A 20,244-nucleotide genomic window follows, 5' to 3' on the forward strand; every position below is an offset into this window, starting at 1 on the left:
ATACAATCCTGCACAAGAACTTTTTAGTTGCAGTCTAGATAATTATGGGGTTGTAGGATTATTTTTTCCAGTCAGAAAGTTTCAATCTGCTTTTTCTAGTTTTGTATTGATTGTGATCCAGTTCATTTTCAGGCCATGTATGGATATGAAATTACTTTCCAAGGCAAAATCAGCTAGACAGGGAATGGTGAGAATTTCGGGCCTCTTTGTGTGTCTGTCTCGGGTGTTTAGCTTTGACAGAACCAGTATGTGCTGTGCTAAGTCTGTAATAGCTCTCTGTCAACCTCTGTTACATAAGTCTTGTATCAAGGAGAAAACAACTCTCAAAGTTCAGCTAATAACAGATGGAGACAGGCAGGCGGAAGGACAAACAGGCAGATGGACACATACAAACATCAAAGGATCGAATTGTACGCAACTCCAGTTTGGCATGTGTGTGTATGTGTGTGTCGTGCTGCCAATTTAAAAAACAAAACAAAACAAAAAATGGCAGACTGTGGTGTGTTTACAAGATGGTTATTGTTTTAAGACAGTCTCTTGCATAATCTATTATCTGTATCTAATATCTTCTCATTTCCTGTCTTGTTATTTGTCCTGTGCAACACTTTTGCTGTCTGGAATATCAGAAGAGTTGCCAGGTCCATGCGCTCCCTTGATCTGTGGCGGCTCAGAATGCCACTTCGCAGATGGTCGGGATGGTTAGGATGGTGACTGTAATTTAAACCTCCTTGCTGACATGGTGTTACACTATGTCATGCTGCTGAAAGTGACTGATAAAAGATTTTCATGCATGGCACGCAGTTCCTGCCTCACCTAGAACACAGAGGTGTAAGAGATAAGAGTATAGGGCAGCAGTTTGTCAGTATGCCATTTATAGTAGAATCTACAACAAGCCTCTAAACCACTGATATTGCTACAGCACTGCAGTTTTAGAAAACTCCAGGATAGATTGCCTGTATCTGAGGTTCTGTATCTATGTGAACTGTATCACTGGTGTGATCAGTTTCGCACCGGTAAGGCTAGAAAATATTCAGACTCCAGAAAAATAAAATCCTCTAGAATGTAGAGATGGCAGAAATGAAGACAAACTATGCATGGCATTATAATAATGAGTAAAACCATGATGCTCTGTTATTTAATATTATGTCACAAATTATAAGCAATAGGATTAAGTTTCTTAACCTTTTAATTAATCCCCAGAAAAGTTTTGAAAATAATAAACAGATAAAGGGTATGTTTTACATCCAAAGCTGTAGTGTTATTGCTGAACATGTAAGAATATTTGTGGAAAAACCAACACAAAACATTTAATCCAGTTGTTATGACACAGAAGTAGAAGAACAATGAAGTAGATAATATTTTGATGAGACCTTATGAGAAAAAGAGCAGTGTAGGGATTGCATTGGAGTTCTGGTTCTACACTTATCGGTTACCTTCTGCTCAGTCAGAAGCAATTCATGAATATCCAACATCTACTGGCTCAGCATTCAAAACTAAACAAATTGTAAATTTGACTGGAGCAAGCATGGTGGAGCCATGCCAAGCTGGTTGTTGTGCTTTGTTCAGCAATGTAGAAAATCATTGCTGTTCGGTGAACGCAATGCAAATTAAAGTGGTTCTGAAAAAACAGGCTGGTGGAGCCATTTTTGTTCTGAAAATCCTTGAGGTTTTTTTTTTTTTTTTTGTAGTTCCTCTAATGTTTCTTCTAAGCTACTGATAGGGCATCAATGACATTCATACCTATCAGTAACTTTTATTTAATGCATCTTTTGTACTTTTGATTGATATTTTGTGTCTGCATTAAATAAAATATAACTAATATAAGAAACCAGTTATTTACAACTAAACAAAATAAGCAGGGAACCACATTTATATCTTTCGTATTGATAAAAACTTATTTGATTATTTTCTTACAGTACAAAGAAATAAGTAAAAATTGTTGTGTATTTAAAACTATGTATTTTACAGTATTTTGTATGAATGCGTGTGTGTGTGCGTGTGTATATGTCTTTTGGTGGCTTTATTTAGTCCTTGTGAAGTTTGCCTGCGGTTAGCTGTACACATTCTTACATAAGCCAGTAATAGATCTTTAGGCCAGGGGATGTTTTTACCACCCGCAATAGGGTTAGTGAGTTTCACTGTGTGTGTTTTATGTGTGTGTGCGGCTACATTAATGAGGCTCTAATGCTTGGAGACAATGACACAAGAGAGCAGGAAGCTTTACAGATGAGGCTGTGTGTCCAGCCCAAAGAATGTGACCCTGATCCATATCGGGTTCGACCATCATGTGTTTGCACATGCACAGCTGATGGTCATCCGATCTCCCCATGTCTTTTCTGTGCGTGTGTGTATGGGAGGGACATGATCTTGTACATAGACTGCCAGTTTAGTCACAGATCTCCAAAAAAGAATTCATGAGCATCATTGAGACCACACACAATAAAAAGTGTCAGGATTTGTCTTATGTCACCGAGTTGCAATGCACCTAGTAACAACACAGTCACAACAAAAACAAGGCAACCAGAGATATGGCGCATTATGTCATGAACTTATCTAAATGAATCAATAAGGAGTATTTGCAAATGAAACATTATCATTTCTAGATGAGCAGCACTTCACATCATTATTAAAGCTGTTATTTCATGTTAAAGTATTGCATAAATATATTTGATTTAATGGTCATTTTAATAATAAAGGCCTTTCAGACTTATTCACTCTTTTAGTTGCAATTTACAATGCCTTACCTCTTGAACCTTCTAAGCCTCTAAGTTCAATGTATTTTATTGGGATTTTATGAAAAATGCAATCATTAAGTATTGCATAATTAATTAGCAAAAAGTAAATGATACATCATTTTCAAAATATTTTACAAATAAAAATCTCAAAACTGCAAGATCCACTTGTCTTCAGCTTTCAGTATTTCAATACTTATATAAATCAAATCTCCCAATTAGCTGGTGTGGCGCTCATTTGTGTTTAGTTTCCACTTAATCAATACTTTTATATTTAACTCCACCCACCTTCCTATCCAGTCTGATCATCTCTTCTGTCCTTTTCTGGAGGATAAAGCTGCTGCTGCCATGTTTCGTTGTGGAAAACATGGTGGTGCAGAACATTATTTCCAACATGGGAGAAAAAGTGAAGTTGATGGAGGACTTTAAATACCTCACTGTTCACTTGGACAACAGACGCAGCAGTGAATCACTTTACAAGAATGGATAGAACAGACTGTACTTTGTGTGGAAGTTTAGGTCCCTCAGTGTTTGGAGTACGAGGCCCCATAACTTCTATAAATCTGTTATGAAGTGCAATCTTTTCTGCCATCATGTAGGATGAGCGTCAATTAGTGAAAAAGAACCCTTGAAGAAGTTAATATAGAAGGCCAGTTCTGTTCTGTATTGTGGAACCTCTGGAGATTATTGTGCAAAGTGCATTCAGTCAGAGGCTTCTTCCGACATGCTGTTATACAGACTGCTGCTGCATCTATAGCTATAGATGCTGACCGTAGCCAGTATATATAACAACCCTCTGAAGAAAATTCAAGATAATATGATTAATAATAATAAAAAAAAAAACCATTTAACTTACCTTTGGGAAGAATAAAGTATTACTGAATTGAATGGACTTCAATTGTAGTTTCAGAAGTCTCAGTTTTTCTGAGACCTTAACAGAGCCTCTGAGATTTTTTGATTTTCTTCAGGGAATTGATTAAATGATTGAAAACAAATGATTCCTCCTTTCTTCAGATATTTATGTTAAAGAATGTTGGTAAATCACAGAAAGTCTCAATAAATTGATGTTTGTGGTTGTAACTTGGCAAGGTTTGAAAAGGTGGAAGATATATTATTACTATTGCAAGTTACTGTTTATTTCAAATGTTAATATGTCTTAAGTATGTTTGTTTTGAACATGCAGGTGAGTTCATGGGTGACGTGGCTGGTTCTGACGGCTGGGTCAATGGAGGAGAAGAGAGAAGTTTTTTCCTATCTTGTCCACGTCGCCAGATGCTGTTGGAATATGGGAAACTACAATGGTGTCATGGAGTTTCTGGCTGGACTAAGGTGCAGTGAGACATACAAGCTATTTTAATTCCCTCACATATTTATCACTGTTTTGTTTTGCTAGTTTTAAATCAGGATTTCCCACTATCCCTCCCCACAGATCCCGTAAAGTGCTGAAGATGTGGCAGTTTATGGACCAGACGGACATCGAGACCATGAGAAGTTTGAAGGACGCCATGGCTCAGCATGAATCTTCTTCTGATTACAAGAAAGTTGTGACCCGAGCGCTCAATATCCCAGGCTGCAAGGTCTGTGTCTGTGCAGTTGATGTTTATTAAATAACAAATGATTATTTCTGAATGTTCTGTAATTTATTTTTCTTCACATTTCATCTGCAGGTGGTGCCATTCTGTGGGGTTTTTCTAAAAGAGCTGAGTGATGCACTGGACAGCACAGCAAGCATCATCAGCCTCAAACAATCTCCGGATAACACAGACGACTCAATAGAGGTACAAGCAACTGTGTCATGTGTGGATATAGTCCAGTAATTTCAACATGTAATTGCAGAAAATATTACAGCTGTTTCTCTGTTTGTCTCCAGTTTGTGTCCGACTACAGCGGGCAGCACAATTTTATGTCTCGGTCTGGGTCTGATGGGCTGCACGTCCCAGACAAAGAAGCCACAGTCAGCAACATCCTGCAGATTATTAGGTGAGCTGGAAATGGTCCACTATGCTTCCAGAAAGAATAACCATTGTCTTTTTGTCTTACTTTCCTCTCCCTGATCCTCAGATCGTGCAATCGTAGTTTGGAGTCTGAAGAATCCGATGAAACATCTACCAGTCCCTTGTCAACTGGTCCATCCCTCACATACAGATGCAACTCTTTACGGGACCGCTGCCGCAATCAGTTAGTTGTTTTCTTCCAATTTTTTCATAAAGCTATTTTTTTAAGTTATTGTTGTTTTTTTAAATAAAAAATAAATAAATAAATAAATAAATATATATATATATTTTTTTAAGAATTTATTAGAATATTGAATGTTTCTGCAAACAAGTTCTTCTAAAGCATAAAGACTCTATGAACTTCCTTTTAAAAGTTATTTTATTTCTTTAAATCAATTCAAAAGTTGTTTATTTACTGGTATTAAATTAATTTTTAGTAAAGTTTTGATGCACTTGCAAAAATGCTTTCTGATGCACTTGCGAAGGCAGAAGGAAATAGTTTTTTCTTTTTCAGTTTTAAGTGGCTGTTGATTGTGTTGCTTGGAAATGTTGATCCTTTGTGCCAAAGTTCTGTTTCCAAAATTTAGTTTTCTCCTTTCTTATTCATTCACAGACAATGACTCATGGGCAAGGCTAAAAAATATTGCATTCTGATTTACATCAAAGTTATGAATACAGAGAATGATTGGCTTGGCTGGTCAGCCCTCAGTAAAAACACTGTGGAATCCCTGCATGTGCAGTTGCAACATTTTTGTGAGTCATTAACATTTTTTGAAAGTTTAAATTTAAAGTAAAATATAAAAACGTAACAATTTTTTCTCTATGCTAAACAGTTCAGCCTTTTGTTGACATCCTTCAAGACTGAATTGAACTAAATGTTTTCCAGCCTCTGATTTTGGTTGATTTTTTTTCATTTTTTTGAACATAAATAGCGGTACAAGATAATGGGTTTGCAAAGGAACACATTTGCAGATTGTTATTGAGATGAAACCGAGCTCACATAAAACACTGTGTCAAAAAGAAAAAAGATAACAGGCTTGCTTCCTGTCAGGACAGGAAGGAACAGGGCTCTGGTAGTTCTCAGGCCACTGGTGGCAGGTAGCTTGTAACTCAAACTGGAATTTAGAAAGTGAAAGAAACAGATTTAATCAAAGTTTTGACATAAATTATTCATTTTGGTTTAGTTGTTTTCTCTGTCTTTGACTGCATCTTGCAGGTAAAGATAAGAACACTACTTCTTTTTGGTTAGCCGTATGGTTTTCCTCTGTTTGGACTACAATGTGACAGCGGTTTATTGCTTCTTTTCCTGTGGTCTGGATCTCTTTGATTCTTTTACCTGAGGCAACTGCCAGAACCTTCCTCTGTCCCTGTTTTTCTTTCTCACTCTTCCTCTCCTCCTTTCCCCCCCCCTTCTTTATTATAGTTGCCATTCATTTAGGACAGTGTTTCCCAACCCTGGTCCTCAAGGCACACTGTCCTACATGTTTTAGAGGTTTCCTGCTTTAATGTGCCTGATTCAACTGATTGCAGTTCAACAAACGCCTGTTAGTCATCAATTGAAATCAGCTGGCCTGAAGCAAGGAAATACCTAAAACATGCAGTGTGCCTTGAGGATCAGGGTTGGGAAACACTGATTTAGGACAATGCCAGAAACAAAGCCTGTGTTTTAAGTTGTTGCTATAGTTGTTGAATACCAACTGCAGGAGTTTGAACAGTGTGTGTTCACATTTACACAGGCTAAGTTGCAGTTTGAGCTGCAAGCCAGGTACTTTAAGAGCATGTATCATAATGTTTTTCCGTTGTGCTCACTATGTTCATACTTATTTCTATGTTTGAATTTGGGAAATACGTAAAAAGGTTCAAAAGAAAGCAAGCCAGGAAAAAGCAGAACACAGCTTGAAGTTGCCAAAATGAGATGATGTCATGTATGAAACACCAAATACTGGAGGGTTAAACTTGATTTATAGAGGCAAGTGTAGCAAAATGCTTTACAAATGCTAAAAACATTATAAAAATCTACAAACATCAAGAGGATTTTGTTATGTTAAATATTGCTAATAATATTTTGGAAATATTTAGCACTTGCCAAAACTGTCAAGATATAGACATAAGCATAATAAAAATGTAAATAGGTAAGTTGCTAAAATTGTTATTGAGAAAATACCAAAATTTACTAATAAACTTCACCTAAAAGCCAGATCAAGAAACAACCTCTTTTCTATTTACAACTTAAGGCTGTCATGTTCTAGTGTTCCACACAACATCTCATCCTCCAATAAATGAAAGTTCATATTTTGGTTTAAAGACATCTTGTGCTGCAGGCTGCCTTTGAAAAACAGTGTAATATCAAACTGTGATTTATTTTTATGTTGTACTTGCAAAATTGAGGTGTTTTATATTTCCATTCCAAAATTGAGTGGAAATATAATTTCCACTGCTTATTCCCATTTGTGGAATAAGCAGTGATAATTACATGGTGATGTATAATCACCACTTACTACATCAAGTGTGTATTTATTGGGTTTTTAATGCTTTTAATGTGTTATGTGACTGCACCTGAATAAGTTCAAACCATTTAAAACAATTGAGGTTAAATATATGCACCAACCATAATACAAATGAATTGTATCTACAGATACACAGTTGGAGACTTGTCGGACTCGGACGGTGACCTGTCCATTGAACCAAAACTGAAAGAGGTGGAGTTTCAGGGTACCGAGGAGACGCATAGAGCTTTCAGTCACGGCACGGAGCTTATTCCCTGGTAAGAAATAAATATACAAATATGGCCCTTGTTTGGCATGAACAGATGTTAATTTAGTTTTCTTTCTTTTTCTAGGTATGTATTGTCATTACAGCCAGATGTTCACCAGTTTCTGCTGCAGGGAGCTACAGTCATTCATTACGACCAGGACAGCCACCTCACAGCTCGCTGTCTGCTGCGGCTTCAGCCTGACAACACGACGCTCATCTGGGGTAGATATCCTTAAAACATTTATGTCTCTCCATTTCCTCTCACCTTATTATTCTTTAAACAAATTTAAAACAGAGCCCTCTACCTTAAAAAATATAATTTCCTGTAATTTATGTTGTAAACCAGCTCTGTACTTGTTTACTTATATTTTGTTTGCCAAGTGTCTTTATATTTGCCACATAAGCCATTTAACTTGTTTGTAAATGATCGCATCCATGCAGAGCATCGTTAAATCCCTGTCCTTGACCACATCTCCAACATTTTGTAAATATTTGGCAGGTAAGCCTCAAAGCGGAGGAGCCTCCCCCATGGAACAGCCACCCGGGTTAGGACAGAGCGTAGTGCCTGGGTTAGCCGAAGGCCTCTTGGACATTGGAGTGGTGAAGGTTTGTTGAAAAAATCTAACTCTCTTAAGAACGTGCTTTGTGTTTAAATTACATATCACGGTGGTGATTTAGACTCATGGTGTTTATGTGAATCTGCAGGCAGTGTTTTTGGGCCACCAGGGGGTTGATGTTCACGCTGTGTGTTTGCAAAACAAGCTGAGCCAAATGACGGTGGAGGAGAATGGTCTAACTCTGCTCTACGGTCTCAGTACCACTGACAACAGGTTGGTGTGTGTTTACTATCAGCAGGCTGCAAGACTGATTTGCTGCCAAAACACCTTGCTGTGATTTTGAAACTTGAACCAATTTGCCAACTTGTGCTGTCAGACTACTACACTTTGTGGTGCCCAAACACACCGCGCAAATGCTCCACAAGGGCCTGTCAGAGCTGGTGAATGCAACCAGAAAACTAAAGAAGTTCCCAGACCAAAGACTTCAGTGGCTGAGGAGGCAGTATGTTAGCTTATATCAGGTAAATTATGAACTGGAATTGTATCACTAATAATTTTACTAACTCAGTCATGTGATGTGAATGCAGAAGAATTCGTCTTGAACTTTTTCACATTTTATCATGTTGCAACCACAAACAACCTTGTTATTTATTTGGAAAAAATCCGGTTCAAACATTTACCTTCAGAAGACACCTACTTAGTAAATAGACAGAGACTTTGACAGGGCCATTCTAACACATGCATTTGCTTTGATCTAAACCACTTATTTTGTAGTTTCAAAATCATTCAACATCATAATTTTGCACTATTTTGTATCAATCAATCACATAAAATTGGAATAAAAAAGATTGCACTTTGATGAAATGTGAAGAAATTCAAGGAGTGTTTGTACTATTATCAGTGCTATTTTAACATATAAATATTTTGGTCTAATTCTGTGTTACTGCATATTTAGGAGGAAGGCAGGTACGAAGGTCCCACATTAGCTCAGGCCATTGAGCTGTTTGGTGGGAGGAGGTGGAACATGGGCACAGGTGCTGTAGAGAAACAAAGTAACCAGAAAAACAGCCCTCTGAGCATCAATGACAAGTCCAAAAAGAAAAAGAAAGTTCTTGTAAGGGTCAGTACATGTATGATTTCTGTGTTTTGCTTTTTTCCAGTGTATCTTTAACAACTTGTATAACTCAAATTCATAGTAATTTAAGCTGTGAAGGCCCAAAAAACATTTAAATCTCTGATTCTAATAATACTAAATATTATGGCTTAGAGATTGTTTGAAGAATTAGAGACAAAGCAAGTTAAAGGCTAACAGAAGCATAATATTACCTTTCTTCATGTATTTCAGGGAGACAGTGGGGATGCCACCGATGATGAGATGGTTTCCAGGAAGACGCGGAGCTGTAAGGAAGGTTTATATCGAAACGGTCCCGAATCTGACAGCATCGACCAAGAAGATCCAGGTGAGACCTTTAGAACTCATATAAATTCAGTGAAGCTAAAGTTCTGAGAATCATTAATAACAAAATATGAACATTGCAAAAGCTCGGTATAAAATGTATTCATCACCTCTGCAGATGACAGCTTCCCAGGACCATTCTCCCTCTCATCCAATAAGAGCTCTGGGTTGCTAGTCTCTTCCTTGTCATCGTCTCCTTCCTCCAGCATGGCCGCGTCCAACCACTCCCGTCCACAATCATCTCCAATCCTGTCAGGGACGTCCAAGTCACAGCCAGGGTAGAAAAGAAAGGAAACACTTACAGCCTCACTTGTATGTAGAACTTATTCTCTTGATTTTGGTCATGATATTTTCTTTTTCTTTCTTTTTTTTTCTCTGCAGGGCGTGGAGCAGCAGATCATGGCACGGCCGAGGTAAAGCCTGCTTCAGGGGCTTCCAGAATCTCATGATTTCTGACAGCACCATGAGCTTCATTGAATTTGTTGAGCTCTTCAAGTCCTTCAGGTATTTATGATATGGATTGCTGCTAAGAGAAATAAATTATCACTAATTTATTTCACTCAATTAGGAGTTTTAATTCTGGGCTAAAGTCTGGTTTTTTTTAGCCTCTCCAGTGGTTTAAACATGGTATAAAGCATAAACCAGCATTAAATGTTCTTCTGTTCTATTTCTGAATTTATACACTGTGTCTGAATATAGACATACGTGCCTAACTCCACGCTCTTATGTAATAGTTAAATTCTTATCAAATTTCCATAAAATGCTACAATAAATGCCTCTCATAGTTATCATGTTTAGGGAGTTTTCAAATGATTCTGCTCTGCGATTTATTTGGCTTGTCTACATTTTTCCTTGACCGATGAATAGAAAGAAAAACTGTGCCTTGATAAGCATTTCTTGTAACGGTCCTCCTGCATTTCTTAGATTCTCTCATCTTCTGCCAAGCCTTTTAAATTGTGCTTTCTATAATAATAACCACATAGATCAATTTTATTGCTTTCATGGATCAGAGTCAGAAAAAAGAAACAAACAGATGGGATGTAGAAAGAGTTTAAGTAAAACACCTTTTGACATCTAGGGCTTTCTTGGAAGGTCTGTTGATATACAGTAAATTGGTCAGTATTTATACCCCTTAAACTTTCACCCATTTTTTCCACATTGCAGCCACAAATTTCAACTTATTTTGTCTGAATATTTTGATAGGCCAGCTTAAACCAATGTAAAAAGAAAAAAGAAGAAATCTTGGCAGTACCAGGGTTAGTCATATGCAGTGTGAGAAGCACAAAGCTTCTGCCAAGCCTCATAAACAGATCCTAGAAATTTCACAGTTTTTGCTATGCTTGATTGTAATACAGCAGGATGGCCAAACCATCCCCAATATTTATAGTTTTTAAGGTTTTAAATTTTGTTAAAAGGATCTTAAAAGTCATAAATTTGACTTGCTAAAACCTACACATTGCTTTGACTTTTTTTATTTATCCTAATAGAAACTCAAAATGTTTTCACAGTCAGATTAACTAGTCCGTGAGTCGATGTTTGCATGATTTGGACTAAGTTCATCTATTTGTTTTCTCCACAGCATCCGAAGCAGGAAGGACCTGAAAGAACTGTTTGACACCTTTGCTGTGCCCTGCAGTCGCTCATGTCCAGAATCCTCCCCTCTCTACACCAACCTCAGGATAGACGACAAAGATACAGGACTACAGCCAGACCTAGGTAACAATACAGAAATTCTAATTCATGCTCAATTACCCTCTTTCTGTCCCAGCTTCTAATTGGTTTGTCGGCTGTTTAGACCTACTCACCCGGAATGGATCTGATCTTGGCTTGTTTATCCGGACGAGGCAGCTAATGTCAGACAACCAGAAGCAGATCTCAGATGCGATCGCGGCGGCCAGCATCGTGACAAACGGCACAGGGGTGGAGAACGCATCGCTGGGCGTTTTGGGATTGGCTATACCACAACTCAATGACTTTTTAGTGAACTGTCAGAGAGAGCACCTGAGCTATGATGAGATCCTCAGCATCATACAGGTACAAATCTGAAACAAGGTGTACAACAACACAGATTATACCTCAGTAATGAGAAAAAATGGAAACCTTTGTGTCTACTATTTATTTCTCTTGCAGAGGTTTGAGCCTTCATCAACCATGAGACAAATGGGTTGGATGTCCTTTGAAGGTTTTGCAAGGTATAGCACAAAGTACACACTAAACGTCAACCTGGTGAAAAAATATAGTACTTTAAGAAATTTCCTCTTCAACTTTTTCACATTATATCTTGGTACAACTGCAAAGATTTGTATTTTTATTGCCCTTATATGTGACAAACACAAAGTTATCCCTAAACAGTTTGTAATATTTTTTATTAATAAATATCTAAAACAATTAGTGTATGTATAAATTGAACTACCTTTACTCTGAAACTCATAAATAAATCCCAATGCACTCTAAGTTTAAAAAAACAACAATTTTTGCAGTTTCCTACTGCAAATTGCAAACTGTGTGTAGAAGACACAGCAAAGACTTTGTTGAATCTCCTAGAAATAGTTTCTCTATGTCTGGATTAGGTTTCTGATGGACAAAGACAACTTTGCTTCTAATAATGAAGAATCTCAGATGAATCCAGAGGAGCTGCAGTACCCTCTCTCATATTACTACATTGAGTCTTCTCACAACACCTACCTGACTGGTCATCAGCTCAAAGGAGAGTCCTCTGTTGAGCTTTATAGCCATGTAAGTCACATTGTTAAATGGTATAATTTTCAACCAAAATGTCAAGATTTAAAAGAAATGTTTTTATTAAAAATCAGAGAATTTTAATAAATTCTCTGATTTTCAGGTTCTGCTTCAAGGCTGTAGGAGTGTGGAGTTGGACTGCTGGGATGGAGATGACGGCATGCCAGTCATTTACCACGGACACACACTCACCACCAAAATTCCCTTTAAGGTCAGATATGGCCATTTATATTTTATAACTATAATTATTTATATTACAAATATACATACAAATTATTCTTTCATTTTTATCACATCACATGATAAAAGTTTGACTTTAGATCAGATTGAGCTATTTTATGAATATTGAGTTCCTGTTGATTAATCCAAATTTTTAAAACATTATGAACGTTTACCAACTGGCCTGCACTGAGCATTATTTATTGTCTATCTTGTGTAACATGCTTTACAGACAATTTTGTTGAAACTGTAGCTCAGAGGAATGTTTCAATAAATTCTGATTTAGTTTTGTTTGGACTAAGACGTTCTCCTTGTTCTCCTGATCTCTCAGGATGTGGTGGAAGCCATAAATCGGTCCGCATTTGTCAACTCTGACATGCCAGTCATATTGTCCATAGAGAACCACTGCTCACTTCTGCAGCAGCGCAAGATGGCTGAAATATTCAAGGTATGATGGGACGCTTTGAGACTTTTGTGAATAATTTGTTTTGAGTTTTGTTTATGCCTGAGTATTAGCCAAAAATAAAAAACATAAAAGTTTTTTTTTTTTTATTAATGGAATACAGTTCAGATTCAGATTCATTTTATTCGTGTTCCAATTTGGGCAATTGATATTGCAGCAAGTATAAAAAGCTAAAAGACAAAGTATCAAAGAAAAAAAAAGTGCCAGTCAGAAGTTGAAATACGGTCGTCATTGGCATGAAATTTATATTAATCTTGGGCTTTTAAAAATGCTTTTTAGCCGTTTTTTTAGACAGGACTGCGGTGATGCGTGCAATAAACAAGGTCAAAGAATTATGAAAGAGTTATCTTCTAAAGTTTCTTTGTTGGATTTTTTCTCTTATACACATGACCAAATTATTCATACTAGCTCAAATCCAGACACCCCTACTGATATGTAGTTGGATGTCAATAAGTATTATTAGATCTAATTTAATTTGTTAGCTTTATTGCATGGAGCCAGTTTTTTAGCAATACTATTTAGGGCTATTTCAAACTTGTTATCCTGCTTTATCTATTCCAAACAATCTAGATGTAGGTTTGGCATTGTTGTCCTGTTGAATCACCCAAGTATCCTGAAAAAAGAATGGATCAAATGCAAAATTAAAACCATCAACGTTACACCAGTGATTAGTGTATTGGTGCTATATACATAAACTAAATTGAATTGAATTGTGTACCCACATTTCTGCCCAAAACACTTTATTGCCATATAACCCTTAATGAAATATGCATTCACTGGTTCCAATACGTCACATATGTTTTCAATCACTGCATTTTTTCAGCTGCTTTGACGATTAAACAGACAAGCTTCCAAGCCAGGTCAGGTTCAGGGAAAAACGGCTAAATCATGCAATGTCACCATGCTTTCATCCAAGAAAACCTCACATCATTTCCTCTTCCTTGGAGACCCACTCCTGGCGATCTTGATAAATTAAAGTCTTTAAAGTTCAACCAGCTCTGTGCCCCTTGACAGTTTACATCACCCTGGTCATGTTTGTTTTTTGTTGTCTTTTGCCGTGTCTTGAGTTGATAAAGGCACTTCAATTTTTTACTCGAGCTTCAGACATCTTTTTTTTTGCCTCTTTCATTCTTTTGACATGACACATCTTCTCACATAAAAAGGTCATGCTGATGTCATCCATCATATTTAAATATTTTTTCCATTAGACTGTGTGTGGGGAACGTCTTGTGACTCGTTTCCTTTTTGAGAGTGACTTCAGCGATGACCCTCACCTGCCATCGCCACTGCAGCTGCGTGGGAAGATCCTCCTCAAAAACAAGAAGCTGAAAGCCCATCAGGCACCGGTGGACATCGTCAAACAGAAGGTTGGGATAAAACAGCTCTCATCCACATGTTTGCATAATTTATATTTCCTCAAAGTGATTCTGTTAAGGAACCTCCAGGTTGCTTTAGTGTATTATATCAAGCACCGCTGCTCATTTAGAGTACCGTTAGACATAAATAATAGATGCAAATGTGCTGAAATGTATGTACTATTTCTATTTAGCGAAAACGAGGATTTCGATTGTGCATTCTCTATGGAGTACAGCTTTTATGTTTAAAATTATGAGCGATATAGATCGTCCTTCTGATAATATCTATGTAAACTCATTCACAGGCTCACCAGCTGGCACACATGCAAGCCCAGGCGAGCAACGGATCACCAGGAGTTTCTTCCCCTAACAACCACGCTAATGAAGAAGAGGAAGAAGAAGAAGATGAATATGACTATGATTATGAGTCTCTATCAGATGGTGAGGATAACTATGCTTTGAAATGGGGGGAAAACTATCTCCAAAGCTGCACTCGATTAAAGAGGCCCAATGGGATTTCAGTGAACTCAAAACAAACTTGAATATGTCCCCACTTAAAGTTTTTATGTTTTCTCCTTTCGTTCACTTTCTGTTCACTACTCTATTCTGTCCTTCCTCTTTTTAACAGCTGATTGTGTTTTGTTGACACTTTATTCTTTTTCATTTCATTTTCCCTTTCTCTTGCCTATTTTCCACTTAGCTGATGTCCTCACAGCCTCTACTGCCTCATATGGCCTAGAAGGTAAATCCCCTGATGTGCCTCTTCAAGCTTCCATGTTGTCTCTGTAATTGTTGTGCAGTGGAAGGTGGTGTTCTTTCAGAAGGTTTGTGAAAAAAAAAACTTTAATCTTCGTGAAATAAAGATGCTTGCTAAATTATTTATACCCCTTTAACGCTGTCATATTTTGTCACAGTACAACTGCAAATATGAAGTTTGTCAGTATTTTGTTTTATACATCAAAACAAGGCAGGCTGTAATTGTTAATTTGTCTGTGAGAACCTCAGAGGTTTATTAGAGAACATCAGTAAACAAACAACACCAATAAGACAAATAATACAATATAGTTTTGAGCATATTTGGGCACTGTTAAATCCATTGTCTGAAAATGTAAATGTATAAACCAGCTAAATTAACAAGCTTGGATAGAGGGACAACAATCACAGAAGCAACCAAGAGTTCAATGGTAATTCTGGATTAGCTTCAGAGCGCTGTGAGGTTCACCTTTCAGCAGGTTAACAACCCTAAACATACAGCAAGAGCTATAACAGTTTACATTAAAGAATATTTATGTGTTAGAACAGCCCTGCTGGTGGAGACATACCCCACTAGACTTTCAGGTGTTATTGCAATAAAAAGTGGTAGTAGACAGTATTGACTTGGGTGCAGAAGAGCCTGTAAACCTCTGAGGGTTTTATAGAACAGCATACTTATACTTGTAATAAATTACACCAAGGAAGACTCTGTTTACTAATTAATTAACTTCAAAAGGCAACTGGTAGCGTCAGATAATAATAAAGAGTAACAGAGGCTGAATAGAAAAGCAAGTCACACTTGCGCTACTTTGTGTTGGTCTGTCTCATAAAATCCCAATAAAATACATTAAGATTTATGGTTGTTATGTGGCAAATTTGGAAAAGGTCGAAGGGGTGTGAATACTTAACAGAACAATAACTGACGCTAAAACTCTAGTGTCTTTTCACAGGATTACTGTGATTATTTGGTTCTTTTATACCACTGCATAATCTTTACAGATGAAACACCGGGATCAAGAAGTGCTTTAGTGATCACTGCTGTTGCTGCTGTCTGTGTGCTGCTTGTGTGAATCACAGGTCCTGCTCTCTTCTGTGTTGCTTTCTGGCATGGGAACTAGCACTTCAGTCTGTTTTGCAGTGAAATATTTATTTATAATCTTTGATGCTTGACAGTAAGAAAATAAAATAAAAGTGACGCAAACAGGTTGAACTGCCAGCCTCTCCTGCAGCACATTTGTAACACAGTATTTTCAAATTTTACACGTCTGGTTAGGGACAACTGTTTGTTTTTGTAGTTCATTCAGTGACATCAGCAGTTTTTGTGATTGCAGGCTGCTGCAGTCGCAGATCAAAAATTTGTGAACGTTCAGTTTAGAGAAATCTGAGACTGTTTTCTGTCTCAACACTGTCATCAAACTTTGACCTGAGCTTTCTTCTTGTTCAAGTTTTTGTTGTTGTTGTTGTTTGGACTGCTAACTTGAAATGGGCTCATCTTCCTGCATAATAACAGCTGTATAAACGCAATTCCGTCAGGGAACTTGTGCACATCTGTATGTGTTAGCCTTGAAGCCTTGCGATTAAAATTGGATTCCTATTGATAAAACTTAACACTTATTGTCAAAGTATAATGCTTTCTGTAGAGTTGCTCTTTATCCCACAGAGATAATATCCCCCTTCCTCTTTTCCTCCATACTGTATTTGTCTGTGACCTCGCCAGCGGCTGGGCAGACTCATCAGGGAAGCAAAACAAAGCCATCTGGTTTCTCAGGCCCTACATTGCCCCTGTGCTGAACAACAAACCAGGGGAAACTACCCTGCCGTGGTCTCAGCCACAGCCCTGCCCTTAAATTTGCTATTCCCTGATTGTCTCTGTTTAACAAATTCACTGTTAATAGACCATTAGAAGGCCAGTTTATCTCCTTTTTTCCCCCCAATATTTGCTCAGAAATATTAACCAATAAACTTATCAAATGCAACGTAATCAAGTAATCCTCCACCCTGTTTGTTTTATGTTATGAGCTTTAGCACTAACTTCAGCTTGCCCTTCAAATACAAACACTTCAGTTCTAATTTGGCAAGTTGCCACCCTTTCTGGTTAAACAGTAGCTCCCTCCTGTCACACTTTGGCCCACCTCTTCAGCTGCTGTCTTCAGCCCAACGTTAAAACCTCAGCTTGGTTGTGAAACCGCTTTTTAAAAACATTCCAAATGTTAAGAATTAAGATTTTCCAAATAAAAAGCCTCCATGCCTTTAAACTGATGTATGTTTTGTTTTTTTCTTCCATCTTGACTGTTTTTTGCTTTTATTTCTGCGTAGGAGGAAAAGGGAGCATACAAACAAACTCCTGCAGTTGGTTCTGTTTACAGTTAAGAGATAGTGCTTTGAATATTTCTTTTCAAGCTGGAATCTTTGTGAGCTTTTGCTTCAGAAAGGCTTATAAGCTACTTAAATGTTTCAGATCATTAAACACATTTTAGAATTTCATACAAAAATATAGATAACAAAGAGTAGTAATAATTGTCCCCTAAATCAGATAAGTGCCATCGCAAAAAGTGGATAACTAGCTATGTGCCTTAATTTTGCTGTGGAGAAAATATCAGTTAAGAAAATATGTCTCAGGCCACAGCAGTCTAGGGTTTGACTAGGCCATTCCAAAACTTTTATTTAGTTTTTGAATCATTCTAAGGTGAACCTTTTGGTGTTCTCTATACAAGCCAAGACGATCTTGAATTGATGCATTTTCTGGATTTTCAGATAGCAAACAGAGTTCAGGATTTTACAGAAGAGTCGCCAAAGTTTAAAAAATGCTGGTTTTGATTAGGTTTCCTTTCTCTACTATCCTGTTTTATTGTACAGACAACATCCTGGATGACAAGCCTGATGCTAAGAGCCCGGCTGACAAGGAGGAACACAGTGTTGACGAAATACCGAAGAGGATGAAGAAGGCCGACAACATGATGCAGAGCAAAGGAAAGGTTAGGAACCTAAAGTCATAAACCAACTTCATTCCTTTGATATTTTTACAAATTTATTCTTTTTTCATGTTTGTTTTTCTTCATTATTTTGGGACACAGTGCGACATAAAAAATAAGTCTATATGAGCTAATTGCATTTCAGTATTAGCCTGTTTCTATCTGCTGCTTATGTGAAATCCAGTTTCTGTTGCTTCCTAATGTCCGGACCCACAGGTGTTCGACATGGAGCTGGGTGAGGAGTTTTACCTTCCTCAGAACAAGAAGGAGAGCCGTCAGATCGCGCAGGAGCTCTCTGACCTCATCATCTACTGCCAGGCTGTAAAATTCCCTGGTATGGTTTTACTTTTAGTGTTGCATTTTCCCACCGATGGACATTAAACGCTCAGTGTATTTAGATACTTACGATGATTTCATTTTTGTTTGTGCTTTTAATGCTGTCTTTTCAAGAAATAAATGGCAGTCATTTTTGCAACTCTTTTGCTATCCCATACAGAACACCCACTAAGCTCATGACTCCTCCGACCCCTTTGGGAAATTGTGGCCACTTTATTATGCTTCAGTTTTCTGTAGAAGTTGATAAAACCATAGTTAAGAAAATGTTTTGGGAATATCCTTCTCTCCTTTATAAGTAAACTGGAATCTAAGACTCTTCATTACTCTGCCTTTTAGACTTCAGAGTTTAACTTGAGTACATTCTCAGTTCTTCAGATCAGATCACTTGACTTTGTTTTCTTTATGCACTCATGATGTTGCCTGTATCATCTTCAGAGGAATCTGTCTTCATTCCTCACTGTGATTTATCTCAAATATTTCTCTTTGCGCTTTAAATATAAAATCTCCTCGTCTCTTCCATGTCTAAAATATCGTCTTCTCGTTAAATGACATATGCCCTTATAAACCCGCCAGTGTTTCCACTAGTATTTTATTTGTTTACAGTTTCCAGAGACAAGAATGTGAGAAAGGAAGCGGGATGATTGGCTCATTTCACAAAGGCAGCAGTTCACTATTCCTGTGCTGTCCTGACTGGTCACAATACCCCATAAAAAACTGTGCAAATATTTACATTTTCAATTTTTATTAAAAGCAGAAATGTTTGATGCCATTGGTTTTAGTAACATGCTTATTTTTTATCTTCATTTTTTGCTTTTCCTCATATTTCAAGTAAATGCATATAGACTTCATTTTGCATAAATGAATCCACTTTGAGAAAATTCTGTATGGGATAGGATGAGCTTATAAAAATAGAATTTTCCTACATAAACATTGACTAAAGCTTTCTTCATGTCAAAGTAAGACCAATAATGGATTTTGCCAAGCAGATAAAATGAGCAATTGACAAAAAAATTAATTATGGCACCCTGCTCAGTATTGGTAAAATAAAAACATGCTTTCTGTGGAGTAGGACTCCACACTGAGAAGTGCACACTCTTCCAAGATACACATATAGGCAGATTGCTTGGCAACAGAGGCAAGTTGGGAGTTTTTACAGCTACTTCAGACTCCAGAGCCTCTGTGTCATCAACTCAGATTAATCTTTGATTGAAAAGTGTGTTTGGCCTTATGGCTGTTCTGTGCCTCACAGAGTACAGCACGAGTTATTGATCAAAATGGGTGACGGTTTTCTTCACTTCTTTAGACAATTTCTAAAATGCCTCACTCTGATGACATTTTTGATATTTTGTCCTCCACAGTAAGACTGAAACTGATGGTGAAGTTGTAGAAATCTCCCACACTTACAGGAGAATTCCCTATATTTTGAGGAAACTGCTAGATGTGTCGTGGCAGTGGTGACATCTTGGCACAGTATTAGAAAATTATATTTTATTTATATAATTAAATTAGATTTAATTGGATCTTGGACTCTATTGGTTGATATTAACCAGAGTTAAAAGGGACTATGAATGGTAACATATAGTTCACTGTAATCTTTAAAAATGTGCCTTCTATCTCCCTGCAGGTCTGTCTACATTGTCTCCATCTGGCTCTGGTAGAGGAAAGGACAGAGGAAAAAGCAGGAAGTCCATATTTGGAACAGCTCCTTCTCGCTGTGGCGCAACAGGGGAGGTCACCACCCAAAGCCGCACCCCTGGAAAAGGTATGTAGGGCAAAGAGCTGCTCCTGATTTAACAGAAAATAAACAGACCAACCTGTCATTTGTTAATTAACAAACATTTAAGATGGATTGGATTAGTATAGTTGAGGGTATTAATAATTAACTATTGGTCTTTATAAACTAACAGAAAGCTA

At 37.4% G+C, this 20,244-nt stretch overlaps 1 protein-coding gene across 3 annotated transcripts in view; it reads left to right on the plus strand.

Annotated features, from left to right (window-relative positions):
* plce1 (phospholipase C, epsilon 1) overlaps window positions 1-20,244 on the plus strand; it is an 84,275-nt gene that overhangs the window by 53,586 nt on the left and 10,445 nt on the right. For 2 of the 3 annotated variants that reach the window (XM_044102280.1, XM_044102279.1), the window contains exons 10-35: window positions 3,916-4,061; window positions 4,162-4,309; window positions 4,400-4,510; window positions 4,603-4,712; window positions 4,794-4,910; window positions 7,362-7,490; window positions 7,566-7,702; window positions 7,980-8,086; window positions 8,186-8,310; window positions 8,414-8,558; window positions 8,993-9,157; window positions 9,383-9,497; window positions 9,612-9,771; window positions 9,875-9,997; window positions 11,073-11,209; window positions 11,289-11,527; window positions 11,624-11,685; window positions 12,064-12,229; window positions 12,336-12,443; window positions 12,783-12,899; window positions 14,123-14,281; window positions 14,575-14,710; window positions 14,970-15,011; window positions 17,879-17,997; window positions 18,211-18,328; window positions 19,955-20,092. In XM_044102280.1, the coding sequence (XP_043958215.1) occupies window positions 3,916-4,061; window positions 4,162-4,309; window positions 4,400-4,510; window positions 4,603-4,712; window positions 4,794-4,910; window positions 7,362-7,490; window positions 7,566-7,702; window positions 7,980-8,086; window positions 8,186-8,310; window positions 8,414-8,558; window positions 8,993-9,157; window positions 9,383-9,497; window positions 9,612-9,771; window positions 9,875-9,997; window positions 11,073-11,209; window positions 11,289-11,527; window positions 11,624-11,685; window positions 12,064-12,229; window positions 12,336-12,443; window positions 12,783-12,899; window positions 14,123-14,281; window positions 14,575-14,710; window positions 14,970-15,011; window positions 17,879-17,997; window positions 18,211-18,328; window positions 19,955-20,092 (3,379 nt within the window). The remainder of the gene's footprint in view (window positions 1-3,915; window positions 4,062-4,161; window positions 4,310-4,399; window positions 4,511-4,602; window positions 4,713-4,793; window positions 4,911-7,361; window positions 7,491-7,565; window positions 7,703-7,979; window positions 8,087-8,185; window positions 8,311-8,413; window positions 8,559-8,992; window positions 9,158-9,382; window positions 9,498-9,611; window positions 9,772-9,874; window positions 9,998-11,072; window positions 11,210-11,288; window positions 11,528-11,623; window positions 11,686-12,063; window positions 12,230-12,335; window positions 12,444-12,782; window positions 12,900-14,122; window positions 14,282-14,574; window positions 14,711-14,969; window positions 15,012-17,878; window positions 17,998-18,210; window positions 18,329-19,954; window positions 20,093-20,244) is intronic. The other variant, XM_044102281.1, reaches the window with a different exon arrangement.

This window comes from Gambusia affinis, linkage group LG20, assembly GCF_019740435.1.
Source record: "Gambusia affinis linkage group LG20, SWU_Gaff_1.0, whole genome shotgun sequence".
In the NCBI taxonomy this organism is placed as follows: domain Eukaryota; kingdom Metazoa; phylum Chordata; class Actinopteri; order Cyprinodontiformes; family Poeciliidae; genus Gambusia; species Gambusia affinis.